At 54.3% G+C, this 27,433-nt stretch overlaps 1 protein-coding gene across 1 annotated transcript; it reads left to right on the forward strand.

Moving 5' to 3' along the window:
- Nucleotides 1-453: 453 nt before the first annotated feature.
- SLC4A3 (solute carrier family 4 member 3) lies at nt 454-27,433 on the forward strand (the record flags this gene model as incomplete). Its single annotated transcript, XM_084264840.1, has 22 exons — nt 454-507; nt 1,737-1,893; nt 5,285-5,622; nt 6,066-6,208; nt 6,416-6,627; nt 12,439-12,590; nt 13,239-13,419; nt 13,976-14,111; nt 14,215-14,389; nt 14,807-14,903; nt 16,673-16,857; nt 18,920-19,133; nt 19,460-19,681; nt 20,012-20,160; nt 21,524-21,718; nt 22,170-22,376; nt 22,920-23,009; nt 24,558-24,724; nt 25,106-25,359; nt 25,652-25,821; nt 26,290-26,463; nt 27,189-27,433. The coding sequence occupies 22 exons, from the start codon at nt 454-456 to the stop codon at nt 27,264-27,266; spliced, it is 3,750 nt and encodes a 1,249-aa protein (XP_084120966.1). The 3' UTR covers nt 27,267-27,433.

Below are 27,433 nucleotides of genomic sequence, written 5' to 3' on the forward strand. Positions count from 1 at the left end.
GCTTGGCTTTGCTGGTGGAGAGGTGGCTGAGCAGGAAGGCTTGTCTTCTCTTGCACAGCCTGTTCAGGAGCTACGCATTAGCCGCTGCCTCTGTCAGCTCCTGTACCCTCCCAGCAGCAGGTCGTTTGGAGGAGGCCAGAGTCCTACCTGCCCTCAGACCGTTGGAGCCGGTGCACAGCACGTTGCAGGCTTGGGCCATCCTTGCCCCTGTGCTGCAGAGCGCCAGGGGACAGCCCTGTCCTAGTGCTGCCGGGGAGGTTCCCTGAGGGCTGGTGAGATGACCTCTCAGGGTTAGGAGCCAGGGGGGTTGAGGGCAGTGGCCAGCAGTCTCCCACGACATTCCCTTGTCCTGCCCTCTCTCCACAGGTTATGCCACTCTCCAGGTTTGCTGGGTGCCTGCCGGTGAAAGAGAAGGGTTGATATTTTGCCCAGGCCCTTAGGTCCTGAACCAAAATGGCAGCTGGAGAGTCCCCTCCCGTAGGAGATGTCTTCATCGACCTGCAGCAGGTGAGGTGGGAATCCAGCAGCAGCGGGGCTGTCTTCTGCCAGGCTGAGTGTGGGACCTGTGTCCTGGCCACCCGCTGCAGCAGGGCACACAGCCTCAGCTCACCAGGGAGAGGTCTGTGCGAAGGGTGCCCCAAGGCTGCCCACGAGCCCACATCCACCCCCTGTGCAGACAGCAAACTGGGGTCCAGAAAAGGCCCCCGAGGATGCCCTGTGCCTTCACATGCCGTGGGGTGGGGTAGGCAAGCAGCAGGAGCTTGTGATTAGACTGTCCCCTTTTAGGCTGGGCTTGGGACAGCCAGGCTAAGGCAAGAGGAGAAGCAGTCTCACACACAGGTATGGAGCCGCTCTCCCAGCAACCAGCCTGGCTGTGCTGGGGTGGGAGGTCCAGCTGCTTTGCTGAGGTACAGCTGGGGGGGGGCGGGGAGAGGCACAACTCGGCTAAAACCGCCTTGCTCCCTCTTTCCGCCCAGCACAGACAGATTTGTCACAGTTGGGCCTCCTCCTGTTTCCATGGAAACACGGGAGTCCACAACAGCTCTGCTGGCATTTCGGCTATATTGACGGAAAATTTTACCAGCTGCAGCTGCTTGGGAGGCAGAAAGGACAGGAGTCACCTGGCGATGCTCTTCTCCAAGCACCTCACTGGCAAAAGGCAGAGAAGCACCCATGGTGTGAAACAGGAGGAAAAGGGACAGAAAAGCCTGAAGAAGGCACGCCAAGGGGAGCGGGGGGTCCCCTGGGAATGCAGAGGAGATGCAGGAAGGCACAAGCAGGGGGTCACTGACCCGTGGGCAACTCACCAGAGCAAAGATGCTGTTTCCCAGGGGAAAATAGAGGAGGTCTGAGAAAGGCAGGGATGGCAGGCTGGGCAAAGGGAAGGCCAGAGGGCAGCAGTGAGATGTGAGGTGAGAGAATTCCAGCTAAACAAAAGCTATGCATCTCCTCTGGTAGGAAGGGCAGGCACTGATACAGTCCCTTGATACTTGCCACTCGAGGGGGGGGTGGTGGTGTGGAGGGCCACTAAGATATCTCTGCAGAGAGTGGCTTGCTGATCCTTTCTGACTCTTGGTTTTGAGTGGAGCTGTGCCTCCAACTGAGGAACTATGCCCCAGCCCTGCCTGTGGAGCCTGCTGCTCCTCAGTAAGCCCAGCACCGTTTGCAGGGTGTGAGGAGCCAGAGGGCTGGAGGGGTCTGCAGTGTTTGATTCTTGTCTGGCGATTTCTGTGCAGGGCAGAGATCGTGCAGAGAAAGCCTCTCCTGGTGCCGAGGACGATGAGGACTTGGATAAGACTTTGTCAATCGAGAGATTTGGGGACCTGATAAGCAAGTCAGCATCAAGCAATCTGGAGAAGCAAAGACGCAACTACAGTGAGAGGGATTTTGAATGTATGTAGGTTTGAACCGTTGTACCCACTTCCACCCTCACCACTGACCCTCGTGCAGCCCCATGTGCTCTGCAGCCCTGTGCCGGGACCCTGCAGATTGTGTTAGCCTGCTGTTCACTTCCTCCCTCCACCAGAGAGTTCCCAAAGTGCTGTGTACCCCCAGCACAGCACTGGTGCCCATGGCTTCTTCCCAGTCTGTTCCCTGTTTGACCCGTCCCCGCGGCAGCACAGCTCAGCCCCGGGTGTTCACTCACCTCCTCACCCAGTGCCAGGCACCTCTGCGGCCGCTTCCCCCGCGTTGAAATTTCCAGTTTGAAACTATTTTCCTTCCATATGGCTGCAAAGAAACATCCAAATATGGCCAGGAGCCAGGCTGTCCTCCCCTGTCTGAAAGCAGATGGCTCCAGTCAGACATGCCTGTGTATTTCTAAATAGCAACCATGAAACCACCAGGCTTATCTGCTCCAAGAAAGGACTGCAAAATAAAAATGGGGTGTGAGTGTAAAATGCTGTATCTGTCTTACCTGAACGCCTCTCATCAGCGTTATTTGTCCCCCTCACTGCCCTTCCGTGGTGAGGCAGCCCATCTGCCCAGACTCTCTTTGGCTGTAAGAGGAGAGTGTGCCCACAAGAGAGGCCCTATGCTACTGCCTGACGTAGGTGGGTCGCGTTAGCTTGTAGGAACAGCAGCGAAGGGCAGGAAGAAGAGTCCCCAGCCCAGCAACCCGCTTGTGTGCCAGACCAGTAGCAATGGTTACGGGAGCTTCCCACACCCTGGCTCTCCACAGCTTATTTTCCAGCTTAGCTTTGATGGGATCATGGCGTTCCAAGTACCTCACCAGGCTGTTTTCTGCTTGGCCACTCATTTCCAATGGCTGTTGTAAAAGTTTGCTGGTAAAAACCTATTACTGTAGTGCACCCCAGCTGCTATGTTCTGCTTGTGCCATTTCTCCACGGAGGCTCCGTTCAAATAAGACTTCCCACCTGAGCACACAGTCACCTGCTCACACGGCTGCAAGGTGCTGGTAGCTTTGCTGTGGGGTGAATACCTGTCCTGCACTAGTAGGACTTACCTGCTCAGAGGCTCTGCCTGTGTGCACAGGTGTGTGGGTTGGCTTGGAGGACACGGACGATCTGCTTGAGCATGCATGGCAGAAGCTTCTTTGAAAATTTGACTAGAGATTTGTATTGTTTGGGGGTTGGTTGGGTGGGGTTTTTTTCCCTTCTTAGTAGGAGAGTCCTCCTTTCTTTGTCGGAGTCAAGTTTCTTTCCCCCTGAGGTCCTGATGTACCCCTGTTACCTAGGACTGTTAACACTGGTTATCAGAAGTTTTATGCAGTTCATAAAGCTGGAAGATCTGGTTAGGTCATTAGATTTTGAAAGATACCATACCAGCCTATGGAGGTGAACGCTGTCTGGGTTTAGGAAGGTTTCCTGCACTATGCAAAGCCAGGAATTCCTTATATGTTGGTCCTTCCTTCTGGGCTCTGTATCCAAATAACTTTTTAATATCTCTCATATCAAGTTCCCTGAGAAACATCTAGGACACTGGTTGGGCAATAACTTTACATACAGGTGGGCAGTGTAAGGAAGGGAGCGGGAGTATGGGCAAGGTCTGGGCATGCAGGAGCTGCAGGAAGACAAGGAGGGAGAGGAGGGAGGCATGAAGCCTTTTGTGTTTGGCAGAGGTATGCTTTTCCCACCTCCAGCCCACCTCCGTGGAAATGGGATCAGTGGACAGGAGGAGTGCTGATCGCAGGGGTGAGGAGGGGTGCTCCCTGCTCTGTGCCAGATCGGCCTCTTGCCACCACTGCCCTTCCCTGCGGAGCCTTCAGTTTCCTTCTGATCCCAAATGTAAATGTTGCCAGTGATGTGAAGGAGGCAGAAGGGAGAGGTGGGCTGTGTCCTCACCAGCGGCTTTGTGCTGTGGAAGGAGCAACACGTGTACAGCCCGGGCTTTCTGTGCTCCTTCGGACATGACAGACTCATGCCCGACCTATCTGTGGCACGTGGAGCAGCGGGGCAGGAGGGCCTTTCTGCCAAAACCTCAGCAAAATAGGGTATGTATAGTTAGGTCAACGAACTAGAGAGCACTTCAGAGGCACAAGTTTATGGAAAGCCCAAGCTCTTTCCTATTGCAGATGTCTGACCATTCCCAGTCTCCTCTAATCTTGCCACAAGATTCTCCTGTTGAACCAGGGGTGTGTGTGAAATATCCCTCCTGTTCCCAAGGGTGGAAACAAGGGAGAAAAGACTTGAGAAACCAAAGGAAAGGAAACATGACAGCAGAACAATGAACCTGGCTGGCTCTCCCAGGGAGAAGGTTACAGCTTCCATTGAAAACGTCCTTTGAAGGTAGTTTTCACTATAAACAGATTTTGCTGCCATGTCACAGGAAAGCTGGGAAGGAACCAAATCAAAACAGACTGGAAACAATTCCTCAGGAAGAGCTGCTGAGCAAAGCCCCCTTGCGAAGTGGCCGGTGCCCCCCGTCATTTCAGCTGCTCCGGGTGCAGCCCCAGGATCTGTGCATCCTGCAGACTGTCTACGGGGGGCTTTGTGCCTGCAGATAGAAGACCTGGCAGAAATGGTTTTCTTCTCTCTCGCAGGGAGATGCTGAGCTTACCCTGCTCCTGGCATGGTGCATTATCACTGTTTTTGAGTGAAGGCTCAGAAATGCCATTAATTTCTTCTCACTCTATAATTCCCATGACACCCAGGTCAAGCCTGTATGAATGTCTCTTTGTAGATTAGTTTAAAGAGAAGTCCTTCTGCCCTGTTTTTTACCCTGGTTTTTAAAGGACGGCCTCCTAATTGAACCTGTGTTTCAGAGGCTGGTAGGCACAAGCCCTCACAGTACCTGGGAAGTGGCCTTAGGTTGCACCTGCACTAAAAGTCTGGGTCTGTGGTTCCTGTGGGCATGCAGGAGGGACTTTGTCAAAGCCTGGGGGATAAATAAGGTGCATCGATTTAACTCAAAGAACACTATGCAGGAAAGAGATGTTTGCAAAGGGCTCAACTCATGCTTGTCTGACAATGTGAAAAACTTTTCCCCATGTTTAAGAAGAGGATGGTACCTCTGGCAGGCCACTGCAGCTCTGTGTAGCCTTGCCAAGTGGCTTTCTGCAGCACTGGGAGAGGAGTCCTGCCTTCCTCAGGGCAGTGGAGCTGCCTTGGGGTGGTTTGGCGCTGCATGGGGGCTGCCTGCCCAGCCACCCCAGGCTGGACACAGCCTGCCGCATCACTGAGAGAGCTTTGCTGTGTCCCTGTGGGCTGGTGGCTCTCCTTGCCCTTCCTGGCCCTTGATCTCCAGACCATGCTGTTTCCTGGAGGGGCGCCTGGCAGGTTCCTCCCAGCCTCTTCCTGCCCCTGACTCTCTTTTTCTCTCTCAGTCCACCGCCAAACCTCGCACCACATCCATCATCCCCTTTCCACTCACCTCCCTTCTGCCCTCAAGTTCCAAAAGAGGCCCCCCCGTGCCAGCAGGAGAAAAAAAAGGAGGAGGAAAAAGAAGAAGACCTCAGTGCCCCCCTCGGAGGTGACCCCCACCATCCAGGAAGAGGACGAGGAAGGGGGAGAAGAGGAGGAAGAAGAGGAAGAAGAAGAAGAAGAGGAAGAAGGAGAGTCTGAGGCAGAGGAGGCCCAGGAGAAAGAGATCTCTGCAGAGTCTGAGGGCGAAGCTCGTGGGAAGGACACATCCCCTAAGCTGGAGCCCCCAGGCAAACCAAAGGCAAGGCTAGGGCATCCCTACCTGGATGGAGCTTGGGGGCTGGGGGGGGAGGTAGAGGGAGGGGTCATGCCGAGAGGGTGCCAGAGTGCGTGGTCAGGGGAGTGTTTGGGGAAAGAGGTTGTGCCTCTGTATTGTGGGAAGAGCGATTTTGTCCCTCTGAGCTGAAGGATGGTGACAGATAAGCTATTGCCCAGGGTGGATGCTGGTGAGAGTGTGCATGACGATTTTGGGTTGTAAGATACATGGGGGAAGATCACTGTGGCTGTTTTCAGGGTGTACAGGATACGGGAAGGCTTAATATGGCCAGTCCCAGACTATGGGGCACATGGGGGAAGTCAGTGCAGCCTGTTCTAGGAGGTGAGGATGTGGAGAGGATCTGGATGTCAGGGACTGGGTGGAGGCTGCCTGCCTGGCTCTTGCTGTCAGGACTGTCGTCTCCGCAGTTCACCATCGGCAGCGATGAGGAGGAGTCTGGCAGCGCGCTGGCCCCCGCGCAGTTCCACGTGGAGGAGGAGTGTGGCATCCTGTCCCCCATGCCACGCTTTGCTGACCTGCTGCAGGACAAGGGCCCTGCAACCCTACGCAGGTAGGCAAACGTGTGCCTACTCTGTGGCGGGGGAAAGGAGGAGCAGAAGGGGCAACCTTTAGGTGTTGGGCCAGGTGACTCCTGGCTCTTTTCCTCCTCAGGGACCTGGTGGTCATGGCTGGGCCAGGGGACCTCAGCCCCTGAGAGGAGCCAGTGCCCATCTCCACTTGCCTCATTTACTACCATTAGTCTTTTTGGTTCCTACAGCCTCCCTGGGCCTCGGGAGCGTCTGTCTCACGGGTGGGAGAAGCGCAAGCCCTGGGGCCAGGTGGCGAGCGGGCAGCGGGTTACCTACGACCTGAAGGAGAGGATGTGCATCGGCAGCATGACCACGCTGGAGAGCGCGGCGTACCAGCGCGTCCCCACAGACGAGGCCGAGGCCCAGATGCTGGCGTCTGCCGACTTGGATGGCATGAAAAGTGAGTCTTTGTGATGCTACCTGTGCACGTGTCCCTTGCTTCTCCCTGCCTTCTCCCCTTCCCTGGCCGTTCCAGGCACAGTCTTCAGCCTGCCCTGAGGACCTGGTCCTCACCCCCCTGCCCCCCAGCTCCTGCTTTTCCAGCCCTGGTGCACCTCTGTCAGCTTTCCAGTGTCCATAGTGCCGGTCCCCATGTTTCCAGCACCTCTGCTCACACCCAGCCCACAGATGCTTGCTCCTTTACCCGCCCCACTGCCCTCTCTGGTTCAGGGCTCTCTGCGTTTCCCTGAGACCCAGCGCTCTCCTCTCCTGACACACTTTCCCAGCAATCAGCCCTCTGTGCGACATGCCGGCTCTGGCATCGCAGAAAACCTGAGGTGAGGAGCTTCCCCTCTCCTCCACTCTCCCGTCGGAGAGGCAGCTGCCCCCTCCGGAGCGCCTCGGAGGGGGACTGCCCCTGCGCAGCGTGAGGGCAGACAGAAGAGACGTCATGGAAATGCACGCTCCGGGCCCGAGGACATGGAGAATTCAATAGGTTGCTCTGCAGGCTGGAGAGGGAGGGAGACACCAGAGGGGAGCAGGGAGAGAAGCAGTGCTGCACACGCAGCCTGGCTGTCCCTGGGCCACGGGTGCTGTGTCCCTGGGTAGCTGGCACAAGACCCCGTGGCAGAGCGAGGATCCTGCTCCTGAGGAGCTGGTGGGACAGTCCCCCACAGAAGCATCCCTGGGTGGAGCCAGCCTTCCCAGGACATCATCAGTGCCCAGGGGCTGCTGCAGCCGGCACCTTCATGCCCCGTGAGGAGGGGAGTGAGGCACCAGGGCTGTGGTGAAGACCCCCCCAGGGGCAGCTTTCTTTTCACACGTCAGCCTGGCTACGCCAGCCCCTCCTCTGAAGGTGAGCGACTCATGGCACCTGACCCCTGACCTTCGCAAGGACAAAATGACAGCCCTTCGAGAGAGAGAGGAGGCAGCAAAGGAGTCGGAGGGGGGCAGCAGCCCGGAGGTACCAATGAGCACCTGCATTCGCAACTCACTCGGCTATGAAGACTTTGATGAATTTGCCTTCAATTTTGAAGACTATGATTTATGGGAGGCCATCAGAAACCATCTGGGCTACCCAGGCGGGGAGCCCACCTGTAAGTACTGGAGCAGTGACCCCACGGTTGCAGCTGTAGATCAGAGCCCCCAGCTAAATTGTGTACCCCCCACCCTGTGTTTGCCGTCTGCACTCTCTCTGTGTCAGGTTGATCTGGGTTAGAGGAGGTAAGATCTGTCCCACCAAGCGCTTGGGAATGCCGGAGGAGCTGCCTGCTGCCTGTGTGTCTGTCCAAGGTCCTTGTACAGCTCTGTGTCATAGCGCTGAGGTGCTTCGCTCTGTGTGTCTCACTCGAGCAGCTCCGGAGGCAGCTGCATCTTGCTGTTTGTGCTTATCAGGATGTGGCCCGTGCCACAGCCAGAGAAAAAGCAGCTGCTCTGAGGTGTGTATAAGGACAGACACATTTCCCCTTCCATCTGTGGCACAAGGTGACAGTGTGCCGCTGCTCCCCGTTTGCTGGAATTCAAGCCGAGCGGCGGATCCGGCAGCGGTGGGTATCAGGTTTTCAGCTCTGCACCGTAGCCTCACGCCCTGAGGGAAAAATAACCTGGTCCTTATGTCTGCAGGCTTCAGTGGGGCTGTGAAACTAGCTAAGGGCAGGCTGGACAGCGTGCCTGGAGCAGGGAAAGGAGGAAGGAAGCAAGGGTGGGAAAAGCAGGGAAGGAGAGAGTTAGGGATCCCAAGAGCAAAGAACATCTTTCTGTTCTCATTTGCTTCCGTACTCCTGCATCCCTTGTGGAGAGCTGGGGCTCTGAGCTGTCCCAGGGACTGTGGAGACACCAGAGCCTTGCTCCCACCTCATGCAGGCGGTCCTTCCTCGGCAGTAACTCACAGCTAAAGGGTGGCTTTGTGTGTCTCCTTGGAAGTGATGCTCTTCATAGCCATAGCTGTGTGGTGGCTGCCCAAACATCCTAGTCCAGATCATGGTCTAATTTTTCAAGGGATTTTAGGAGCGTACACAGGAGGGTGATGTGGCCCCAGCACTCACTGGCTTATCAGCTTCACATGCAGGAGAGGGGAGGCAAGAGTAGTTGCAATGGGGACTTGGGATGCCTTGATTCAGCTTCTGCCTCTGTCACAACCTGTGATCCCAGGAAAAATACTTAATGCCTGCTGCCTCCCAGCCCCAGCATCATGTTCTCTCTCTCAGGGGGGCCTTCTTTACAAGCCTTTGGGGAAGAAATACCTGCTAGTGTCCCTCTGCAGGGACCAGAAAGTAGGGATTTGCTTTCTGTCTGGGTCTGCTACTTGTTACTGTAAATTGATAGACAATATCATAGCAGCAAAGTTAAAAATAGAGACGTGGAGCAAATTTGCTCCATCACCAGTCCTGAGCTGAGCAACCTACATTAAAAGTGTAAGGAATTGCTCCAAGTTCACCTGGAAAGGGGTGGCTGCTCTTGGGAAGGTAGAAAGGGGCAGATTCCTGCAAGGTGGGATGCACACCACTTGCAGTGTAGGGAAGGGTGGCTCACCAGCAGTTAACAGTTTGTTGGTTGCTACAGCTAACTCTGCAGGTGCTTGCAATAGGATGTGCTGTACAGTCAGCTCCTAATTATTTCTGCACAGTGAATCCACACTGTGGATTAATCCTGCACAGAGCTTAGGTGGAGACACCAGGACCAGTTCTGTGGAGAACCAGCTCGCATCTGACCAGTGCCACTTGCTCAGCTGTTTACTCAGTGACAGTACCTCTTCCAGGACCAACTCTGATCCAGGAGGAATTTTATAGCATTTGAGCAGAGTAGAGTCCTTGTTGGAGCTGATCTGGTCTCCTTTCTGTCCTTTCAGTGTTCAGAGCATGGGGTGTGCCGTGCAGAGATGCCTGGGTGGAGCAGGGATGAGCTGGGAGGATCTACCTGTCCCTATCACATTGAACTCAGTGCCAGCTAGGAAAGGCTTGGGCTCTGCACAGGGCAGGGCAGTAGTTTTTTTCCAGAAGCTAGCATAAGGTTGTGACTTACTGCATGCTGGGGAACATTTCGTTTCATCTAATTTGGAGTATTCCAAGAGATGGGGTTTCAATCTCCTTTTCCGTGCTATAACTTAAACCACCAGGCTGCATGGGAAGCATGCACCATCCCTGTGATGCCAGGCCAGCAAGTTGCTCTCTTGTACTGCTACAGCTGCTGAGGTGCCTCTTTTGGGGCTTCCTGCCTGTGGATGGAGGGTAGTGAAAGGGGGGGATGCAGGGATAACACACACATTGAAGGCAGTCACGCTCCGAGTTGGACTGACTAGCACAGGCACTCTGGGGGAGGACTGTAACCAGTGCAAAGTCCTATCTGGTGTCTTCAGATTTAAGCTGTGGAAAAGGATCGTCTCAGGAAGTCTGCCTGATGGCAGCCAGTGTGGCAAGAAGATCTTCTGGAGGAGACTGTAGGAGATGCTGTGTGGGAGGGTGACATAGGAATCAAACTCTGTCCTCAGGCATTGTCAGTGTCTCATGCTCTGCTTTGGAGAGCGCTGGAGAAGGAAGTACAGCAGGAGCTGTCCTTGGCTGCTTCATCTCACCCGGGGGAGGTTAGCTTCAAGCAAGGAGGGAAGAGCTATGCCCTTGGCAGGTCACCTTTTGGTCTCAGTCCAAGATCCTAAGTAAGGAGCCTGGACTTGAATCCTCACTTAAGCTGGAATTTCATTTGGGGGAAGCATTAATTTGACAGGGACACAGACAGGCTTTTGGGAGAGCAGCCTGGATCACCTCACCTGGGCTCTGCACCAGAGTCCCAAAGCCAAAATTAAGCTGATGTGTCCACCCTGCTCCTATGAGTTGCCTTCCTCAGCTGGCATCTCAGTGGCCACAGGCACTGCCAAGGGAGAGCAGCACGTGGATTGCTCCTTGTTTTTGTGTGGGGCTCCGGTGGCGTGCATTCCTGGGCTCACTCTGAGCCCGCAGCACCCCAGCTCTTGCCCCTGTCAGCGAGTGTGGGAGTCTCTGGAGATGCTGCTGAGAAACTTGTCTCCTTTTGTTCATCTCTCCTTGGGCTGTTTGGTGGCTGAGGCTGTGTGTGCTTCCTCAGGCTGCTGCCGAAGAGCACGGCGTGGCAGGTTGGCAGCCATGGGGGCCTTGCCCTGCTCTGGGTGAGCTCTCTGGTCACCACCTTCTAGGAATACGTGAGGATGAGTCGCAGGGTACGCGGGAGAACCAGAAGCCGTAGGGATTGCAGCTGATGTGCCAGATACCAAGGCCATTTGCCTGGTGACCTGTTTGCTTGTGCATAAATCCACACCAAGTGCAATGAAGTGGCTGCTGTGCACACAGGAATTGAGAAATCCATGTGAAAGTCCCAAGGAAGCCCAAAAATGTCCGTAGCGGTGGCCAGTTATTGGCTCCTATCGACACGGCAGCACAGTAAGTGGAGCAGGGAGGAGGTCTGCAGGACGTGCATCAGCAGGGCAGCCAATGGGGGAAAATGCCCCGAGGCTCAGTATTGATTCATTTTATAGTTAATTTAGCAACCCAGATTTCCAAGGAGCAAGGCCATGGTACATGTGGCCTGATGCTGGGCTGGGTCTTTCCATGCCAGAGATGCACAGATATTTTCCTGCAACATCAAAGAGAGTTCTTGGCCTTTCAAGCCCTATGCTTTTCACTGTCTGGCTTTGTCTGAGAGCTGCAGGGCTTGAAGCCAAGTGCAGAAAGGTATGTGGAACCTGAACATTCATCCCAGCTGACAGAGAACTGCCCTTCACCCCCCTAAGGAGGCAACCTTGGCTTTGCATTACAAACAGGGCTAGCAAGCCTTGATGGACTGAAGCTGAGCAAGACCCTTGACTCCATGATCTACCTGGGGAAGCCTGCCCATCTTAGAGCAGGGTCTGAGGCCATCCTCATCCCCATGGGATGTCTGTGATGAGGAAGATACACTTGCTGACTCTGAGCAGTGTCTAGGGAATCTACTCTGCATGGCAGGCTGTTGACCAAATGCTGTTTCTCTGTCGTTGCAAATGGGGCTGCCACAGTTGTGGTCAATTGTTGGTGAGCACTGGCTAGGCAACAGTAGCTTGGAGGGGGATCTGTTGTGCAGCAACAACAGCCTCTCTGGAGGCTTGAGGAGGCTTTGATTCAGCCACCTGAACCCTGCAGACCTTTCAGGGGGTATTACAGCAGCACTGCAGATCATCTGGAAACAGCAATGGCTGGAGATAACTGCCCAGCCTCCACGCCAGCCCCAGTCTGCACTGTTATCCTACAGTCTCATCACACAATTAAATAAAACAGCCACTGATATTGCCATGTGTCTCCCAGACCAGCAGCTAAGTATCTTTCCCCTTCACTGCCCTCTGTGCTTGCTGAGCCCCAGGCCTTCCTCCAGTGGGAGAAATGAGCCCCAAGCAGGTGCCTGCCTCTGCTGTTGGGGTGCAGGGCTGTGCAGACAGGGCTTCGGGTTGCTTTTCATTGAGGGAGTATGGGGAGGGATCATGCCCAAGGTATGTGCCATGAATAAATGCTTTTGCCATGATGCTCCAGTGTATGCATAGCTGGGGAGGAAGCCTTCCTCTCGAAGGAATCAGCTATCAGAAGTCTGGAAGAGCTGAAAGTAGGCAGATGAGGCAGGAAGGATCTTCAAAGGTCTGGAGGATGATGGTGAGTGCTCCAGCTGCCAGGGCTTTGCTAGCATATGAGAGAAGAGGGGGCTTGGATGTGTTTCCCCGCCAGACAGTGGGTTTCCCTTAGACACACTTGTGGTCTTTTTTCCTTTCCCATGTCTTCAGGCCACCGTTTTGAAGACAACCCTGGGGTGAGGAGGCATCTGATGAAAAAACCGTCGCGGAGTCAGATCACCAGGACAAGCAAAAAATTAGCATCAACTCCATCTGTCAAGAAAAAGAAGAAGAAGAAGAAGTTGGATAGAAAGCCCCATGAGGTATCCATGTGCTGTCCTCCCACACTTGTTCAGAAGCCATAAATCAGGACTAGAAACAGGTGCTTTATAAAGCAATAAGTGTGGTTTTAATATAATTACTTCTTTACATGACCTTGGGGGTGACATTTCAAGCTCTTACCCATTACCTAGAGGCCTGAAAGTACACTTTTTTTCCCCCCCAATAAAAGCAGAGGTGTCTATGAAATCACAAAGCTTTGACCTTAGGAAAGATGTTAAAAAGTCACAGAAATGGCAGTGCTGTTGTGGAAGTTAACAGCACAGTAATGTCACCATCTCTGGTAAGCGTGGGAAGTTTGGGGGGAAACCAAGGAGCAGGCAGAGGACAAAATTATCACAGTTTGGTAGAAGTGTGCAGCATTGTGTCATCCTCTCTCCTCTGCCCACGCCATTTGATGTGGAGCTTTCTGATGCTCTGTGTGCTGATGGAAGCTCCTGCCATGCTGTCAGTGATATTTATCCTGACTGCTACTGTTCACCAAACCTCTGGTTAACTAAGGGAGGTTTGCTCAAGCAGGACTTTAGACCAAGTGATACCTTGAGAACAAACCCAAGGCTTTCCATGTATCTCTGATGAAACTGTACGCATCATGGGGGGGACTCTCACGTCCTTGCTGTAATTTACACTAGGTGTTTGTGGAGCTCAATGAGCTGGTGGTGGATAAGAACCAGGAGATGCACTGGAGGGAGACAGCCCGCTGGATCAAGTTTGAGGAGGATGTAGAGGAGGACACAGCAAGGTGGGGGAAACCCCACGTGGCTTCACTGTCCTTCCGCAGCCTGCTGGAGCTGAGGAAGACGATTGCCCACGGTGAGTCAGGAACTGTGGGCCAGGGATTATATCTTGCTCTGGGACAGGTTTTGCTGGCCGGCTTCAGGCACTGTTTGGCCCTTCACTGGAGATGCCCCAACAGTGTCTGTGTCCAGGCCCCATGTAGGGTCCGCAGAGACAGACCGTCCTGCAACTCATTTGCCAGGGTTTGCATTAGCCCAAGGGTGCCCATGTTGGTTCCTTGATCTGCTTTCCTGCTCTCAGGCATATGGCAGCTGTGACACCCAGCTGTGCCGGGGCCAGCAGGTCTTTGACCCGCCTTTGGTTTGAAAGGGAAAGTTCAGTCAGGGTGGGAGAGGAAGCTGAGAGGGAGGTATCAGAGCTAGTGTGTCTTGGAGCTTTTGGGTTCTCCTGGGACAGGGATTTACACAGAGGACATCTGACACCTGGACTTGGGCCATTTCTCAACTGAAAGAATCTGTACCTCAAGCAGAGCCTTGCTCCTGGCTCCTGTGGGACAGCTGTGTCCCCAGAGCGCGTGTGTGGCAGGGAGCGCTGCACACTAGGGGCAGGTCTCTTTCCCTCCTGCTGGCAGGTGCCGTCCTTCTTGACCTGGAGCAAACCACCCTGCCTGGTATTGCTCACCTCATGGTGGAGACCATGATCATCTCTGACCAGATCAGAGCAGAAGACCGAGCCAATGTGCTGCGTGCCCTGCTGCTGAAGCACAGGTGGGTGGCACGTGGCAGAGGGCTGCCAGGGCTTGGGGGTTTTCTGCAAGCCCCAGGTGGCAAGGGAGATGGGTCCCCTCATGGCCATCACTCTCCCCCTCAGCCACCCCAATGATGAAAAAGAGGGCTTCTTCCCAAGGAACCACTCCAGCTCCAGCATGAACTCCATTGTGGGGAACCACCACCACAACCACACCACCGACACTTGTGTGCCCCTCATGGGGGAAGAGCGCATTGAGATGGCTGACCCCAAGGCCAATGAGACCGAGTGCAAGGAGGTGAGGGTGACGTGGGGGGTTACTGGTTCTTTATTTGCACGCTTTGGGGACAGTTTTTGGCCAGCAGCAGCCTTTGGCACCCACCTCTGGGTGCCTTCATGGGGGCCTTGTGCTTGCAAGGGCTGAGCTCCCCTGGATCTCTTGGAGTGCTGGAAATCAGGTCACTCTGTTATGATTTCGGGACCTAATTTTAGCCTCACGCTGTGTGCAGATGTCTGCTTGAGCATGAAACGGCAGCAGTGGTCCTGCTGCTTGCAGGGTGGTCATTTGCTGTGAGGTTGTCTTGCCTGTGAATCAGGGTGTTGGGTGTGCAGCTGAGGCAAGCTGGGCTGTGGATGCCAGCAGGGTGCAAGGCTGTGTTAGGAAGACCAAAGCATGGGGACTCTGTTCTTACTTCTTTGTATTCTTCTCTGGTAGAAAAACATGCATCTCCATAACTCTGAGGGCCACCGTAAATACCTGAAGCTGATGGAGAAGATCCCTGAGGATGCAGAGGCCACAGTGGTCCTTGTGGGTAAGAGGCGGCATGTGGAGACCCCCAAGGCCAAAAGAGACAAGTTCAGATTCTGGTCTGACCCAGGATCTTCTGAGGGATATTTGGACATCTTTTGCCTGTTGCCCAAGTTCATCTGGGGAGGGAGCATTGTACACTCTCCTTCGGTGGCAGCACATGTTTTGTCTGTCTAGGAAACAAGAGGCGCTGGGGTAGTTATTTTCTTAAGAAGTACTGAACGTGAAGAGGTTGATAGACACTGCTGCTGGGAGCTGGGGCCCAGCTTAGAGGAGAAAGTCCGACCAGGCTCACCAGAACATTCCATTTTGCAGCTGAGAAGTAGGTCAGTGGTGCCCAAGGGACCAGTGGCCAGGCACTGATGGCTGACAGGCCTCATGCTGTCCTCTGACTGTCACTGCTCTCTGTCCGGTCCCTTCAGCAGCTGGGCCCTGTCCTGGCCAGTTGCTGTGTGTGCCAAAGAGCTTTGAGTTTATGGAGCAGTGCCTGGCCGGTGGCGAGATCTTGCATATCAGCCATAGTGCTGCCAGGAGATACCTCTCTGTACAAGAGGGTCGTGGGCAGGCAGTCTTGAGCATCAGCAGGCTTGGAGCCTTCTGACCACAAAAGCAGTCCTCCCAGCACTTTGCTGGCATCAGCACAAATGTAGCTACACTACCAGCAAAGTAAATGTCATTGCCTATCCAGTAGATGAAAAGCTGTGGCCAAGAGGCTTGGCAGCCCAACTGAGCTGATGCTTAACCATGATGGGGCCAAATCAGCTTTATAAAGGCACTTTGAATACTCAGATAGCTAAACACTGGGATTTCTGAGGTCAGGATCTGTCTGTCTTGGGACTTGCTTGGCCAGTCAGATGGCCCGGATTTGCAGGTCTAACACAGAACACAGCTCTTTGCTGGATGCAGATGGCAGAAGGATCAGTAATGAGGCCAGAGGAACACAAGTATTCAATAAAGGTTTGTGTTCGGTACGGGAAGGAAGCGGATGGTGTGCCGGAGGATGCTTGAGTACTTCCCAATCTGTTAGAAGTGGAGGAGGCTGCCAAGCATTGATGAGATGCGGACATTGTAAAACAAACTGTGCAGTTTGCACCTATGAGTGGTTAGAGAACTGGCTCGTTTTCATCTGAAAAGAAAAAAAAAAAAAGAAAGAAAGAAAAAGAAAGTCTGGGAAGACAGGGAACACACGAGGAAAACAGGAGAAAGCTGATGGCATCAGTGCTCAAGAAGGAAGGGACAGTGATCCAGTACCTATAGGTTGTTTAACCTGACATCCTTCCCAGCCAAAGTAACAACAGAGCTACTGTGGGATTCAATTAATACAGAGCTGAAGAATAAGAATGTAATTATTGCCAAGCAGTGAGGTTTCTGGGAAATAGGTCGTGTCGAGCAAACCTGGTTTCATTCTTTGATGAGATTAGAAGTTTGTTTGACAGAAGTGACATGTAAGAGACTTCCTTCCATGAGGCGGTGGCTTAGTGGAAAACAGTCCTCTCATCCCAAATTAGTCCCTTACAGTGTAAGTAGAGCCTGTGCACAACAGGTTAACTAAAGAAACAGAGTAACTAAAGAAAGCGGTGCTGCTTGGGAGTGATCAGTGAACAGGGGACTTGGAGCAGTCCTCAGTATGAAGCTCAGTGCCATGTACAGATGGAGACAAGTACAGCACTGCAGGGCTCACAGGAATCCCCAAAATCCCTGTTGCCACTGTGAAAGGCAGCGCAATACAGCTTACCCCAGTGATTAACTGCTCAAAACGTTGCATCCTGGTAGGTTGTGTGCAGTTCCTGGAGCAACCAACTATGGCCTTTGTCCGACTGAATGAGGCTGTCTTCCTGGAATCTGTCTTGGAGGTCCCAATTCCTGTCAGATTCATCTTTGTGCTGCTGGGACCAAGCCAGGCCAACATGGACTACCACGAAATTGGCCGCTCCATCTCCACCCTCATGTCTGACAAGGTGAGGAGCTGACAAGTGGTGGTGCTGGGACAGGAGGGGGAGCTTTGGTAGCTCCACAGACATCAGTTCTGGGATGAGAGCGCTGAGAGATGCGGTGCAGAGGCCCAGGCAGGGCAGGCAGGAATGAGCACCTGGGATTTTTAAGAGCAGCCTGGCTCAACCATGTTAGGATGCTGCTGTACAGACACCTGACTGGCACAGAGAATGCTGGACTGGGTGAAAAGAGGGCTGTCTGTAAAAGCAGGAGCAAAGAACTGCCCAAGGTCAGAGGAGTTGTCACAGAGGTGGGGGAGGCTGGGCAGTGCCTGTGACTGTGGTGCCTGGCTCATCAAGCCACACTGATGAGAAGACCCAGCAGTTACTGGGGACTGTGCATCAAGAGTTTGGATGAAGCTTTCTAGCTGAGTCCAGTGGCTGGTGCATCCATGCAGAGGAGAGCTTCTGTGGGGGAGGAGAATTGAAGAGGCAGAAGGGTCTTTCTGCCAAGCACATGCACTGCTAGAAGCCCCCCTCTCTGGCTAGATGGCTGGATAGTGAAATTTATTATCTTGGTAAGGAATTAAAAGCAAAGAAAAGCCAATCTGAGCACCTGCTGTGTTCAACCAGGACAGGAGAAACAGAGGTTCATGGGGTGCCACGTAACTATAAACAAGGAAAAAACCTCCCTGTCTTGCAACCAGTGGGCAGCTATCCCTGAACTGGGCACTGAAAAGTCCTCACAGAGCAGGTGGGTTGTGGACAGTGAGGGCTCCCAGCTGAAAGATCTCTTTCTAGGAGCTGCACAGGGCTTAGTTGAGACCACGTTTTGAGCTAGAAGAGGTGAAGTAACATATTCCAGCTTCAGCGCTGCCTTTATGGGCTGATCTCGCTCATCTGAGCCTCTGTTCCTCTGTTGCTGGAAGAAGGGAGCCAGCTGCTGCAGGCATAGCAAGGGTACACAGCGCCTGGCGCCGTGAAGAGTGTGCGATATCATTTACAGCGTGAAGCTGTGGCTCCAGGGAGTCTGTGTGCTGCAGGGACCTTAGCTGTCTCCTACCTGTTTTACTGGCTGTTCACTTGTTCATCTCCCTCCAGCCCTTTCCCTGCAGTTGCATTCCAGAGGCGATGCAGCACTTCCACCTGTATGCCAGCACCTCCTTACCTATCTGCAGTAGTCCTGTCCCCCCCCATGGTCACCTTGGAGTCCTTCCTTGTCATTTTGCCCTTGCTGTCAGGATTGTCTTCCCTTTTCTTCCTGGTTTTCCTTGTGTGGCTTCTCTTGATGCTGTAGACTCCCATTTTCCCTCCCTCTCCAATGTGGAGGCATCCTAGAGTCTGTCATACCTTGCTCAGGTCCTGGTTCTTGTGCTTTCTCTGCAGTGTTTTAGGGCTCCACCAGCTTCTCCCTCAAAAAAAAGCCAAACCCCAAGACCAGACTAGGACACTGATCTGTTGCAGAGTCCTAATTTTGAGCTGCAGGGACAGGAAATGTCTGTCACCTTTGTGGTGCCTGGCTTCTGGTACATCCCTGAGCTGGGTTCTGAAGAAGAGCTTTGCAGGACCAAGCAATGGCATGCAGAGCTTGTCAGGAGAAGGATCTTGGCCTGATGGAGCCACAGTGATCTGGTGTGAACAGAGGCACAGGCTGGCCAGGTGTAGCATCTGGCCTCAGGAACGAGAGGCACCAGCCTGTCTGGGAAGCACAGGCTGATTTTGTTTGGTGCAGAGGTCCCATGAGTGGCATCCTGTTGTCTGTTGGAGCGTGCAGCTGGCAGAGATGCTGCAGGATCATGATCCTGGGCAAATGCAGTGAGACTTGGGGGAGAAAAGCAGGAGCAAGAGGTCGCTGGGAAGGATGGATAGGGTAGGGAGGGCAGACATGGGATTAGGTGGGACTTTGGGATAGTTGGACAAGAGGAATTCAGTAGTGTGGGTCATAGAGTGGCAGTAGTGAGTCATGTAGTGGGCTGAAGGAGTGGGACGTTGCTGCATGGTCATGGAAGGCATTGTGTTTCCAAGCTACGGACAGCTGGGTGCAGTCTCAGTCTGAGTATTCTTCCTCTCTTTTTCCTGTCCCTCTCAGCACTTCCATGAGGCTGCGTACATGGCAGATGACCGTCAGGACCTCCTCAATGCAATCAACGAGTTCTTGGACTGCAGCATTGTCATCCCGCCATCGGAGGTGGAGGGGAAAGACTTGCTGAAATCCATTGCCACCTTCCAGAAGTTGCTGCTGAGGAAGAGGAAGGAGAGGGAGCAGAAGTCCATGAAGGAGGGGGCTGTCCAGGAAGCCAAAGGTCTCTCCACTCCCATTTGGGCAAAAGAGTTTGTGCCTATTGCCCTGCGTGCCCCAGTAGGCCCTCCCCTCGCAGAGCCTGGCAGAGGGGTGAGCGGGGCCTGGCTCCTGCAGCGGGCAGCGGGGAGGGGGGCAAAGGGAGGCAGGACAGTGGCTGTGGGCAGCTCTGGCAGCTGGGGGCAGCTGGAGGTGGTGGATGTGCAGTTGCAGGGAGCCCACCAGGTTACCACTACTGGAGGAAGGGCTTCATGGGCTACAGGGGAGTGGGACAGCCCCAGGACAGACCTGCGCTCCCCTGCTCAAGCCCTGCCCTCTGTGCACCTCCAGAGCTGTGTGAAGTGAAAGCTGAGGAAGAAGAGGAGGAAGCTGAGGACGACCCTTTGAAGCGGACCGGGATATTTTTTGGAGGTCTGGTTCGGGACATAAAGCGCAGGTACCCCAAATACCTCAGTGACATCAGAGACGCCTTGCACAGCCAGTGTCTCGCGGCCGTTCTCTTCATCTACTTTGCTGCTCTCTCTCCTGCCATCACCTTCGGGGGACTCCTAGGTAATGGGCCTGCTTTCTGGTCTGCTCTTTGCACGCTGGGACGCTGGCTGTGTCTGTGTGATGCTGTGCCGGGGTGGGCTTCGGTGCCGCTCGCTCCGGGAGAGCGGTGGCACTGCACATCGGCTGCCGCCTTGTCCCCTCCCTGCCGCCCGGCCTCTCCAGCCTCGGCTCCCTGGGCTCCCTCTGCGCTCCCTGCCCAATGCAGGGGACCTCTGACTGATGGGATGGGGACCTGCCTCCTCTGTCTGGAGCTGTGTCTGCAGCCTGTCTGCCTGCGGTGATGGTGCCTGTGTCCGGGCTGTAACATTCGCACGTTGTTCTCTTTCCCAGGAGAGAAAACTGAGGGTCTCATGGGGGTCTCCGAGCTGATAATCTCCACCTCGGTTTTAGGGATCCTCTTCTCCCTGCTTGGAGCCCAGCCGCTCCTGGTCATTGGCTTCTCAGGGCCTCTACTGGTGTTCGAAGAAGCTTTTTACAAGGTACATGTGAGGCAGTGTCCCTGCTTGGCACCCGCTTGCTTTGCCCTTGTGCTGGAGAGGGCAGCTGACGTTTCTTAGCTCTCCAGAGGAACCATGGCTGTGTGTCCTCCTTGGGTCCTGCCAGGCTGCCCTCAGCTTGGTCAGGGCTGGCCCTGGCTCTGGTAACCCTCTGCAGATCACACCATAGGGACTTCTGCTGCTGTATCCCATGGACTGACCCCCTGTGGTGTGGCAGTGGTAACAGCGCTGTGAGGGAGCATTCTCCCCCAGCCCTGTGCCATGCTCATCCTGGCACAATGAGCATCCTAAAATACCAGTCCATAATACTTTCTTGTTCTTCTGGCTTCCTTTGAAGACCATTTCACAACTTTTACCTGTGTCCAAATTTCCTTGTGTGGGAACCCAATAACGTTCAGTGTACCACCTGTTTGGGATGTCCCGTGTACGTTGCTCCCACCTCTCAGGATGTGTGTGCAGAGGTATTTTGGCCACCCAGGATGGACCTCATTTCTTTTTCAAGCAGCATGACCCCTTCACTGTTAAAAGCATCCCTGTGTCACTGTACCTCCGAGCAGCAAGTCTCATCCTTCTTTTTGACTCCTAGAATGTCTGGGCTTGTAAAGCATGGCTTTTTCTACAGCTAGATTTGGTGTGTCAAGAGTTTGGAGCTGGTGATGCCATTGCACAGTGGGAACTTCTCTGCTCTCCTGTGACTGCACTTCTCACTGACTGCTTTGGCTTTGCCCAGTCATGGTGCACCTCTGCCCTGTGCAAAGGCACAGACTGCAGTGGTATGGAGGAAGGCTGCAAAGGGAGGGGTGAGGTTCGTGCTGGAAGGAGTTAGTGTTGCTGTCTGTGGATGAGCAGAGGCAGTGGATATGGTCTGCTCTGTGGTGACAGCTGGGGGCTTTTCTCCAGACACACATAAAACTGGCAGGGCACTGTCTGGGATTGTGCCCCAGCCAGCGTAGCCCATATGCAGCAGGACATAGCCTGCTGCTCCACCTCTCCTCTACGAAGAACAGGCTTGTGCTGTTGAGTGCATGGAGCAGTGGAGTGCTGTGTTTGAGTAACGGCACCTCCACATGGGTGGGATGGTGAGTCTCATGCATGGGATGGTGTCGGCAGAGGGTGAAGGAGGTAGTTACAGGCTGCAGTGGTAAAGACCTGCTTGGTGCGAGCTGGCTGGGGTTAAAGTCTGAAATTTTGCCTGTGACTCCAGCCTTGAATTCACTGTCTGCACTGGATGCCCCAGCAGATATGGATGTTTTTTTCCAGGAGAGTCTGTGATCCTAGTGGTGGGGGGGAGATGCAGGAGGCAACCTGAGGAGCCATATGTAACTCCTTCCTCTTTCCATTTCAGTTCTGCCAGACACAAGGCATTGAGTATCTGACAGGCAGAGTGTGGATTGGTTTGTGGCTCATCGTCTTCATCTTCATTATCGTGGCAGCTGAGGGAAGCTTCTTGGTGCGCTACATCTCGCCCTTCACCCAGGAGATCTTTGCTTTCCTCATCTCCCTCATCTTTATCTACGAGACCTTCTACAAACTGTACAAGGTGAACCTTCCCCAGGGAGATGGGCCGTCGCATCTCTGTCCCCCAGGAACCGGAACCTTCTGCTTTAGCGTCCAGGAGGCAGGGGAACAGGGCCAGCACAGCCACAGCTTTCCCAGGCGTTCTGCAGACCAGTTCTTTGCTGGCCTCTCACGCCCCAACCCGGGTGGCCCCTGTGTCACCGCAGAGGCTGGCAGGATGAGCCCTAACGTCTGTCTCCCCTTCTCTTCCTGCAGGAGGCATTAAAGAAGGGCCACTTTTCTCCCCCCAGCCCTCTCCAGCTGGGTAGGTTGTGAGGCGAGGTGCCGGATGCTGGGATTGTCCACGCCCACCATCTACTGCCCTCTCCTCTCCACAGAGCAGGACACCTCCGTATCCCCCTGCCCCCAGTAGTGACAGTGCCCCCTGCCCCTCCTTGTGGTGACAGTGCCCGCTGCTTCTCTCACCTGCCCAGGTGTTTGCAGAACATCCTCTGCTGAAGTTCTACCCACCGAACGTGCAGAGCGGCCTGAATGCCAGCATGCTCTCTGCGGATGCGATGTCACTGGGAATCAGGATGCAGCCCAACACTGCTCTCCTCTCCCTCATCCTCATGCTAGGCACCTTCTTCATTGCCTTCTTCATGCGCAAGTTCAAGAACAGCCGTTTCTTAGGAGGAAAGGTGAGAAACTTGTGGGATCCAGGTGTTAAGGCCAAGGGATGTGCCAAACAAATAATGCTTGTTGCTACAGCCCTTTGTTCTCCAGAGCATTTGGACTGGCCCCCCAAGCAATCCCTTAAATACCACGCAGAAGGGAAGGTAACCTGACCTGGGCTGCAGACCAGAGCTGGCTGATGATGGTACCTGTGCTGTCCTGCTCCAGTGGGTTTTGCTGAAACGTCCCCTGGGCCTTGGGAAAGCTCCTTTGGATAAAAATTCATTAAACTAGAATACAGGAGGGAGAGCTTAGAGCTTGGACCCTTTGGCCGTCTCTGTACATACAAGTTGTCTGTCTTGGAGCACCATCCACACAGGCCAATTGGACCAATTTAGCCGGTCACTTAAGCATGGCTGGAGAGCTGTTTGTTGGACCGCGGGGTGTACCACGGGTCGAGGCTGGGCCTGGCCCTGTCTGGGGCTTTGCTTTGCCACAGGCTCCCTGTAGCGGGCTGGGTGCCCAGAGCCAGCCCGCTCCCTTTGCCAGCGAGGGTGCTTGTTCTGCAGGCTCGGCGGATCATTGGAGACTTTGGGATCCCCATCTCCATCCTGGTCATGGTCCTTGTGGATTACACCATCACTGACACATACACCCAGGTAAGCGCCAGCGTTGCCCTCGGAGCCCTTCCTGCAGCCCAGCAGGGATCCCTGCAGCTCCGTGGCTTGCTCAGTGCAACAAGGGTTGTGCTTCCTGCCCCTTTAGTCCTTAACAGCGCAGAGCAAAGAGAGATGCTCCTTTCGTCCTCATTCTCACGCTGAAGGGTCTTGCTGAGATGGAGACCTCTGATCTGCAGGGTCTGGAGTGTCCTGGTATCTCTCTGATACTCCAGATAGTACCAGGGGAGGCTCTGGGGGACTGGAGAGATTCAGTGCAGTTAATTCTTTGGTTTTAATTCTGAAAACTTGCTGCAAATCAACAGGACATAGCCTGGTCATTCCCACTGCAGGGGCTGGCATATGGAGTGGTTTCAGTGGAGTACTCAGTCATATTTATGCTTTCCTTGGCTAAAGGCTACTAAATATTTTGATCAGTTTCTCTCAAGTTCAATGATCTCTTTCCCAGTTTATGCACAAACGTAAATGCTTTCAGACCGACACATCTCACAGGTTTCCTCCTCTCCCCCCGCCTTTTCTTAGTAGATGCATAGTTACATCTTTGGGCCTTGGTGTTTCTTTCTACTGACACCAGGGAGAGGGTGAGAGGTAGGTAGCTCCTGTTCAGCATGCAAGCTTTTCATCAAGGCAGCCCAAAGCTTAATGGAATCCGAATGCATTTAAATTTCAATGAAAAATCAGGTTTTATCAGAGGTTAGTTAAATCACGCGCTTTGTTACGCCCTTTTCATACCCTGCTCCACTTCTGTGATTAATATCAAAAGCGTTATCATTTCGGTATTAACTCAGCATATGTACAGAGCTTTCCCAGAAAATGGTACTTAGCTACACAGCTTAGCTCAAGCACAAGCATTCCAGGGATATTATTCATACTTACGCTGATTAACATAAATGCAAATCATAAACTCTGCCTGCAGTGCTCACACAGGCAGATAGCAAGAGCTGCTGTGGAGCAGCGCAGAGCCAAGAGTTCAAATGCTGGTGAACGCAGGGTCAGGGTGATATACAGCTAGGAGTCTGTGTGGTCTCTGGTGGGGTCACAAACATGATATTCCCTCTGGACATGATTGGAATGAGGTCATTTCCAGAGAATGTGGCTGGTTCTGGGGTCCACAGTGCAAAAAGTATCTTGGAAAAGGCTTGGGAAGTCTGGAGAGCCACCTCAGAGAAGGGTGGGCAGTTCAGGACACTTGATTTGTCCAAACAGAGGTCAAGGAGCATTTTAGCCATGCAAGCACTGACACAGGGGTGGGGTTCCCGAGGGAAGATATTTTCTTGGTCTCTTGGACAAAACCCAAGGGAATTCCAGCAGCTGAAAGAGGAAATGAGACAAGCCTGTGTTAGGGGACATGGAATTTTTTGCGCTGAAGGGGATTATCCATGAGAAAATCCCACTCAGGCCAGAGCTGCTGTCTCATCATCTGAGGTGTTCAGACCAGGGATTCCAGGAGGGTGAAGGCTACTCCTGTGTGAGGCTGTGGTCACGTGTGTATTGATGAATAACTGCTGGGTTTTGTGGCTACACCACCAGAAACTGAATGTCCCCTCTGGCCTGTCGGTCACGTCTCCTCACAAGCGTGGCTGGTTCATTCACCCCATGGGCAGCAGTGGGACCTTTCCGATGTGGATGATGTTTGCCTCTGCCATCCCTGCCCTCCTGGTCTTCATTCTTATCTTCATGGAGACACAGATCACTACGTGAGTACCTTCCCTGCCAGTGCCAACCATCACTGGGCAAGTGAAGCTGGGATGGGTGCCGGTGACATTGGTGTGGAGATGCACTGGCATCCTGTCAGGAGAGCAAGGGCAGGATCCTGGCCATTTTGGACAGTACCTTCCTGGGTTCTCCCATTATCTCTTGGCTCCCCTCCTGTACCACAGTGTGGTGCAGACTTGTCTCTGCCAAGCACTGGTGGAAACCTCTAACCTGAAGTTGACAGCCACCATCCCTCTGCTCAGCCATCTCCTTGCTGTCCCCATGTGTGTCCTCCCCAGGGAGTCAATGTAGTCCCCAGCTGCAGTGTTGTCCGCGGGCACTGGAGTGGTCCTGGCACTGACCTGGGCTCTTTTTCCTCCCAGGCTGATTGTGAGCAAGAAGGAGAGGAAGCTGCTGAAAGGCTCTGGCTTCCACCTGGACCTGCTGCTTATTGGCACTATGGGGGGGCTGTGTGCGCTCTTTGGGCTGCCCTGGCTGACCGCAGCAACGGTGCGCTCTGTCACTCATGTCAACGCCCTGACGGTCATGAGCAAGGCCATTGCGCCAGGAGAGAAACCCAAGATCGAGGAGGTGAAGGAGCAGCGTGTGACCGGAGTGCTTATTGCTGCCCTCGTCGGTGAGCCTCTGACGGGTGAAGGAGTAAGGGGGGAGGTCATGGCCAACCACTTGAGTGTCTCTCCAGGTGGCATCCCCTCCCCACTGGGCTGCCTGCTCGCTGCACACATGCCAGCTCTCCTTTGGCAGCCCCTCACAGTCATTGAAACCTCCGGATATTTCAACCCCTCTTGAGCTTCCCTTCCCTTGCACCCCGGGACTGAGAGAGAGGAGGCGGGAGAGGGGTGGAGGCCAAGCTGCCTTGCAGAGGGGCTGGTGTGGGACATGCCATGCTCTGAGCTCTGTCTGTGCAGGTCTGTCCATTGTGATGGGGAACATGCTGCGGCAGATCCCGCTGGCTGTGCTGTTTGGCATCTTCCTCTACATGGGGGTTACGTCGCTCACCGGCATCCAGCTCTACGAGCGGCTGCTCCTCATCTTCATGCCATCCAAACACCACCCTGACCACATCTACGTTGTTAAGGTGAGTGAAGGCAGGTTGCGGGCAGTGAGGAGCAGAGGAAGAAGAGGCAGGTGGGGGGAGGATGGTGCCTTGCTGGACTGGCTTTTAGCTTGGCAGCCCCCCTTGGCTGCACCGTTGTGCCAGGAGGTAGCGCAGGCCGTGCATGGAGGTGATACGAGGGCATGGTAGTGTGCTGACAGGCTGCTCAGAGGCATATGTCACCAGGATATTGTGCAGACAGCCTTGTTTGTAGGGGGAATGCACTGTGTGAATGGGTGTAGGGACATGGCACTGCCAGGCATGTGTGTGGCTGGGTGGCACAGGGCCTGCTGTGGAGGTCTGCCTTGCTGAGGGGTACAGGCAGGTAGAGCGCGCAGCAGTGGTACATTACCATGCTGAGCTATGCAGAAGGGTTGTGGTTTGCCACTCGAGTCTTCATTAATCTCTCTGGAAGGATAATGTGTTCTTTGACTGGATTTACTTCCCTAGGTGAAGACCTGGAGGATGAATCTCTTCACCTGCATTCAACTGGCCTGCATTGTGCTGCTCTGGGTGGTGAAATCTACGGTGGCATCCCTGGCCTTCCCCTTCGTCCTGATCATGACAGTGCCATTGCGACGCTTCGTGCTTCCCCGCTTCTTCCACGACAGGGAGCTCAAAGCGGTAAGCAGATGACTGTCCTTACAGTTCCAGCACTGGAGGGAGGTTGAGGAGGTTTGTCAGACTGAAAGGCTGGGAGATCCTCGGATGGCAAGGCCTTGGCTTTCCATGCCGTTTTCTGGGGCTCTTTGTTCAACAAGCAGCAGGTGGGTCGATAGCTTCCTTAGAGCTTGTAGCCCTGTGTGTACAGTGTGGGATGGATGGGCAGCCTAGGGCAAGGAGACAGAGGATCCTGCCCACAGAAGCCTGGGGTAAGGATTTCTTCTTCCATCCCTCTCCCCATTTGTGGCTGCTTCCTTGGGAGACACCCCATTTCCCCACTGAGACAGCAGCAAGGCACACTGGGGCTGGTGGCTGCTGGGCATGGGAGCATGTCATCACAGTGCCAGAGTGCTGGCAGGTCCTCTGCCGCTGCCCACGCCCTGAGCTCCCGTGGGAGAGCAGCCTGGAGCAGCACCCAGCAGTGGAGGGAGGAGCTGTTGTGCTGGACCAAAGCCCCAGTGATGGGGCACTGTCGAACACCACCACTTCCAGGAAGGGGCTGGGCGAGTGTGGACAGGCAGGAGGGGCAAATGAAGGGGCCTGTAGGGAGGGGAAGGAGCAAGACATTGGCTCTTCCCAGTGCATCCCAGCTGCTGGGGTGGATGTGTGTGGATCCCTCAGTGCCAGGCCAGACCCTGCTCGGGGGTGGCTGTGACCTTTAGGGCCTGATCTCTGCCTCTCCCCAGCTGGACTCGGAGGATGCAGAGCCGAACTTTGACGAGGATGGCCGGGATGAGTACAACGAGCTGCACATGCCTGTGTGAGCTGGGACGTGCCCTCCCCACTCACGGGACAGGCCGCTCCTTCCTGCTCACCCTCCCAAGGACTAACTGGAGATGTGCTGTGAGACGTGCAATCTCTTGCCTGGACCAATGAATGGCTGTTCCGTGGCCCCGCAGGAGGCAGCCCTGGCTCCTGCTGCCCCACCACT

The sequence above is a fragment of the Gallinula chloropus genome, assembly GCF_964237585.1.
Source record: "Gallinula chloropus genome assembly, chromosome: 5".
Classification (NCBI taxonomy): domain Eukaryota; kingdom Metazoa; phylum Chordata; class Aves; order Gruiformes; family Rallidae; genus Gallinula; species Gallinula chloropus.